Below are 5,345 nucleotides of genomic sequence, written 5' to 3'. Positions count from 1 at the left end.
CCTGTCAGTTTTATATTATTTGTAGTAGCTTAACTCTTTCTTCTAGATAATCAAGAAAGAGGCACGCCTCCTAATTCCACCGATTATTCCCGTGGTCGTCCGATTATTCTAAAATTATGCCTCTAGCTATCCTATTATTCCGGAATTATTCTCACGAAATAGGTGACCTATTATTCCCAAGATTATGCCGGCATGATAGGCGCAGGCCCATTTGTTTGCAGCTGAACTCTCTACATGGTAGTTTCTTTGTAGCTGAACTCTCTACATTGTAATTCTTCTAGCTGAATTCTTGACGGGGGCAGGATAGTACAGCAACAGATTCGTGGACTGGAAGGACGCGATTGGCTCGTTATACACGAATACAACTCAAAGAGCTCAACACTAAGTAATGACCTGTCAAAACTTCCAATTACAGCACACTATTACATCATATATCACGTGTATTATTGTTAAGTGTATGCATAATGTCAACAATCTTTGACATCCTCCGGGGGGGGGCATGGATGCGTTCTACCCACTCTGTTATCTGGCTCGTTGAGCTGCAGCACGCTGGGGACGATTGCTAGTAGGTTGGTTACATGAGTCTTGAGTCACCACCTCATCATGAATGCTTTCAGCATCACCCTTGTCAGTCACTTCAAGTGGGTACAATTTTGCTACAGGTCTATTTGTAGTTCCATTTCCTGTACATATGTTTGCTGAACGAACTCTTCCATCATTGCCCATGTTTAAACTCTCAATTATTGCCATCTTCCAGTTTTTCCGTGGGCAGTCATCATGGACCAGCACGACATCGCCAACCTTGACTTGCTGTCCTCCTCTGTTAGAAGGGTGATGAAACTCCCTCAAGGATGTCAGGTACTCAGGACGCCATCTTTTGGCAAAATGTTGCAGCAAAATGGATTGTACCTTAGCATCTTGCCTGATCTTACTAGCATCACGGTAGGTCGGATCCTGCAAGTCTTCAGTAGTTGCTTGCTCATGGGGTAGCCTGGTGAGTCTTCGCCCATGCAAGAGGTGTGCTGTTGTCAACGGTTGTGGATCAGCTGGATCATCAGAGATGTAGGTCAATGGGCGATCATTCAAAATTGTCTCGACTTCAACAACAATAGTTTCCAGTGTCACAAGGTTGATGCGTGCTCTTCCCAGCGTCTTCTTCACAGCCATCTTGGTGAGCCCAATCAATCTTTCCCAATACCCACCAAACCAGGGTGCCTTCTTCGGGATAAACTTCCAAGTGATGCCTTCCCAGCCAAGAGTTGTCCTGATCTTCTCTGAGGAGAGTGATTCTGTTAATTCTTTAGCAGCTGATGTGTAGGTGGTGGCATTGTCAGACATCATCACTTGTGGTAGCGATCGTCTGGCAGCAAAACGTCGAAAAGCAAGTAGAAATGTGGCTGTCGAAAGGTCTGCTACCACCTCAAGGTGCACTGCTCTAGATGTGGCACAAGCAAATAAACAAATATACACCTTCTGCTCTTCTCCACAGTCCTGTTTGACATAGAGGGCACCAGTGAAGTCCACGCCGGTGATTGTAAAAGGTGGCACATCTTGTACTCGGACCTTTGGGAGTGGTGTTGTCTCTGGAGCAGTGTAGGGTCGGCCACCATGTCTTCTGCAGACTGTGCAACGACGGAGTAGTTTCTTCACACATTGTCGTCCTGAAGGGATCCAAAATGATTGCCGAAGTGCTGTCAGGGTTGCTCCAACACCTGCATGGGAAAGAACAACATGCATATTGTTAACAATAAGTGTGGTTAAGTGATGGTTTGAGGGCGGCAGGTATGGAAACCTGGCCAGCTCACTGAGTGGAGCATTGTGAATCCACCCCCCACACCACAGGAGGCCCTTTTCATCCACAAACAACCGAAGTTGTCTGACAAGTGGAGGCTTCTTAACTGCAGGATGGTCACTCTTGGATCTGGCGCTGGCCATCTCCTTAGGGTACACAAGTTCCTGGCAAGCTTGAACCCATCTGATTTGAGCACAGCTGAGTTCTGTGGCTGTTAGTGGGCCGCCTAGCTTGGGCCTGGATTTGTGCAAGTTGTTGATGTATCTGTAAGTATATGCTGTAACTACCAGAAGCCTATTCAATGTACTGTAGTTAGAGACATCGATGACTGTGTGGAGACCGCTGACTACATGGATGGCTGGCTGTGGAGTAAATTCCTCAGCTATGGCTGCAGCTGCATGTAATTCTATGATAGGCTCTGGCTGCCATTGGGGCCAAGCAGTGGATGTGGTTAACCTTTCCACCACAGGTTGTTGGGTGAGCTGAGGAGCTGGAAGCTGATGCCTCGTGTCAACAGGTCAGCTGGGTTGTCTATTGTAGGGAAATAGTTCCAGGTTGCTTCAGGGACTGCTCCCCTGATCTCCAGGACTCAGCGTCTCACAAAGAGTGGCAGATCCTTGGTGCTCTTCAGCCAGTATAGGACAATTTAGCTATCTCCCCAACAGTAGGTAGGGGTGTCCTGTTGCTGTAGAGCATCAAGGATGAACCTTGCAACTCTGGAGGCAACAACGGCAGCCATCAGTTCCAGCTTGGGCAATGTCAGGCTCTTCAAGGGGGCAACACGATTCTTGGCCATTACTAGGGTTGCATGGTCACTACTGGTAAGAAAGGCTACTGCACCATATGCCTTGGTGCTGGCATCTGCAAACACTTGTAGCTGGGTGCCTTCTCTGACGAAGCCCTGCTGAAAGTAACGCCGGGCTATTGTTAATCCGGATAACTGTTGGATGTCCCTAATTATGGTGGTCCACTCTTCTTGGAGGCTACTATCTAAGGGTTCGTCCCAGTCAACATGAAGCTGCCACAACATCTGTATGAAAAGTTTGGCTCGTACAGACACAGGACTGGCAATACCTAGAGGGTCAAACAACTTAGATGTGTCTTTCAGTACCTCTCTCTTAGTGATTAGTTGTTGATTCATGGTGATGTTCACTCTCGGCATCAGGGACAGTTGGTCAGTTTTGGTGTTCCACTGCAAACCCAAAATGTTTGCTAGATGGGAGTTGCTGGCTACACCATCTTCCTGTGCCTTCTTGTTGAGGGACACACAGTTGGATGTCCATGCCCTGAGCCTGCACTGGACATCAATGACCTCGCTTCCTCGAGGTACTGTATGGCCTGTTGCTCTGTCTCACAACCTGAAACAACGTTGTCTACATATAGATTAGCTTGTATGTTGCATGATAGTGGTGTACTGTGTTGCCGCAGATGATAGTGTAATGTTGCAAACAGCATAAAGGGTGAGCTTACCACACCAAATAGGACTCGCCTAAATTGATATACCACAAATTCACTGTTCGGGTTAAGGGGTTCTGACAGCCATAGAAAGCGGGTAAAGTTTCTATCTGCCTCCTTCAGTGTAAGGTGCAAAAACGCCTTCTCTATGTCAGTTGACAAACCATAACAACGAGTCCTAAAGTGCAGGATAATGGCACAAAGGTCTACTAGAAATGGAGGGCCAGGCATTAGACAGTCATTGAGACTTGGGTGGTCACTCGACTGGCGGCAGCTGCAGTCATAGACTATCCTAATTGGAGTAGTGGCCGAGTACTTCTTTACTGGGTGGTGTGGAATGTAATGGGCAGCGTCGCCTTGTTACACTCAGTAACAGGTTCAATAAAGCCTCTGGCCAATTGCTCCATAAGGATTTTGTCGTATGACTGCAGCAGCCCAGGCGACTTGACAAGTCAATAAGCCAATGACCGAGTACGTTTCTGGCACACTTCAAAGTTGTTTGGCAGAGGGGGGTACTCCGCTATCCAAGGGAAGCCAGCACAGTAAGTACCATCACTCTGTCTGGATATGTGAGAGCTACAATACGATTGCAAAAAATGCTTACCCGTGTCAGTAGATGTTGTTACAGTGCCCTCAACTTGCTAGAATCTCATTAGGTTGTGTTCTTCCTGATCATGTCCTGCAGCAACATGTAGGGAACTGATACTAGCACTAGGTGGTCTAGGGAGCAGAGCTGGTCCAGATAGCAGATATCCCAGTTTTGAACTCATTGCAGTTGGACCGGTTCCTTGTACAATATGGTCCCCTACCAGCTCCCAGTAGTAATCTGCACCTATAAGCAGTGATATTTCAAAATTTTCTGCTGCTGTAACTGGGTGCGCTAGTGGTAGTCCCTGTAGGTGTGGTAACTGCAAGACGTTTGTGTCAAGGGGGTTGGAGATGGGGGTAGCGATTGTGGGTACCACAAGTGCTGAGAGTTGCACTAATTCTCCAGTTGTAGTTCGAATCTGGAACAGAACTGCATCCATCTGTTTGTATAATGGTCTGTCAGCTCCAAACGATGACAAACTAATGTGCTCAGACTTGTGCGGCGTCAATGCAAGCTCACTCACCAGCTTCTCTGTAAGGAAGGATCATTGTGATCCTTCATCAAACAACACATTGGTTTCACTCTGTGAGCCAGCTCCTACAACAGTGGCAATCGCTGTCTTCAGTAAGCAGGTAGAATTTCTAGCAGGAGCTAGAGTGGTGAGAGATGCATTGCTAGTGGTGTTTGCTGGTGGCTGAGCTAGAGACTCCGGCTGAAGGGCTGTTTTCTCTGTGGTAGAGACTGTGTTACTGGCCGAGTTACTGGGTTTATCACTGCAAATACTGGTGTGGTGCTTGCTTCCACATTTTCGGCAACGATTCTTGGAGTTGCATTGTGATACGCAGTGGTGTGCAAGGCAGTTGAAGCATAATCGCTGTTGTTTTATTATCTCTATACGTGCTGGCACATCCTTATGCGTTTCACATGTCATAGCAGTGTGGTTGCCCTTGCAGTACACACAACTCAGTTTACTGCTAGCCTCTCTTCTAGTGTGTGGTTTACGGGTAGCCGAAGTGTAAAAGGAAGCTGTAGAGGGAAACTGATTATGACTGGGAAGTGAAGTTTGTTGGCCTGCTTCAAAAATCCTAATTTCATTGCTGATGGCAGTTTGGAGCTCTTTTATTGTCCACTCGGTGTTTGTATGGTTTCTGGCCATATTTCGTTTAATTTCTTCAGGTAACTTTGACAGCATTGTTTGTACTAGGAGGGTGTCAAGTGCCTCTGGTGTTTTGCCTAGTGATTCTAAACAATGGATATGGCTCCCTACAGTGTCATGGAATAGCCTAAGGCTTGTCAACTTGTTGGATGGTTTGGGGAGGTCTAATAAAGTTTGTATGTGACTGGTAATAATTCGGTGTGGCTGCCCATACCTCTCCTTCAAAAGGTCAACAGAATGTTTATAGTTTTAGTCAGTAGGAGTCCCGCTATGACCATAGCGGCTTCGCCTTTTAACTGGGCTCTCAAGTAACTAAGCTTTTGAACATTAGAAAGGGTGGGGTTAGTATGGAT

The 5,345-nt window shown here is 46.8% G+C and overlaps 2 protein-coding genes across 2 annotated transcripts; both read right to left on the bottom strand.

The window, feature by feature from the left end:
- Positions 1–522: 522 nt before the first annotated feature.
- Positions 523–1,935, bottom strand: LOC136255086 (uncharacterized). The gene is made up of 2 exons (XM_066047806.1): positions 1,806–1,935; positions 523–1,712 (listed from the first exon to the last, which is right to left on the bottom strand). Exons 1-2 carry the CDS (start codon positions 1,933–1,935, stop codon positions 523–525), a joined length of 1,320 nt encoding a protein of 439 aa, XP_065903878.1.
- Positions 1,936–3,888: 1,953 nt separating this feature from the next.
- Positions 3,889–4,992, bottom strand: LOC136255085 (uncharacterized). Its single transcript, XM_066047805.1, has 2 exons — positions 4,419–4,992; positions 3,889–4,367 (listed from the first exon to the last, which is right to left on the bottom strand). Exons 1-2 carry the CDS (start codon positions 4,990–4,992, stop codon positions 3,889–3,891), a joined length of 1,053 nt encoding a protein of 350 aa, XP_065903877.1.
- Between the last annotated feature and the right edge of the window lie 353 nt (positions 4,993–5,345).

This window comes from Dysidea avara, chromosome 5 (genome assembly GCF_963678975.1).
Source record: "Dysidea avara chromosome 5, odDysAvar1.4, whole genome shotgun sequence".
Classification (NCBI taxonomy): Eukaryota; Metazoa; Porifera; class Demospongiae; order Dictyoceratida; family Dysideidae; genus Dysidea; species Dysidea avara.
Note: the sequence above shows the minus strand (reverse complement) of the source record. Positions and strands in the feature narration are given on the sequence as shown.

Bases quoted from the DNA above. Each gene is read 5' to 3' on its own strand.
- LOC136255086 (XM_066047806.1), bottom strand. From the start codon at position 1,935: ATGGCCAGCGCCAGATCCAAGAGTGACCATCCTGCAGTTAAGAAGCCT. The intron at 1,713-1,805 runs GTGAGCTGGCCA...TTTCCCATGCAG, and splicing joins GATTCACAATGCTCCACTCA to GTGTTGGAGCAACCCTGACA.
- LOC136255085 (XM_066047805.1), bottom strand. From the start codon at position 4,992: ATGGCCAGAAACCATACAAACACCGAGTGGACAATAAAAGAGCTCCAA. The intron at 4,368-4,418 runs GTGAAACCAATG...CCTTCCTTACAG, and splicing joins TGTAGGAGCTGGCTCACAGA to AGAAGCTGGTGAGTGAGCTT.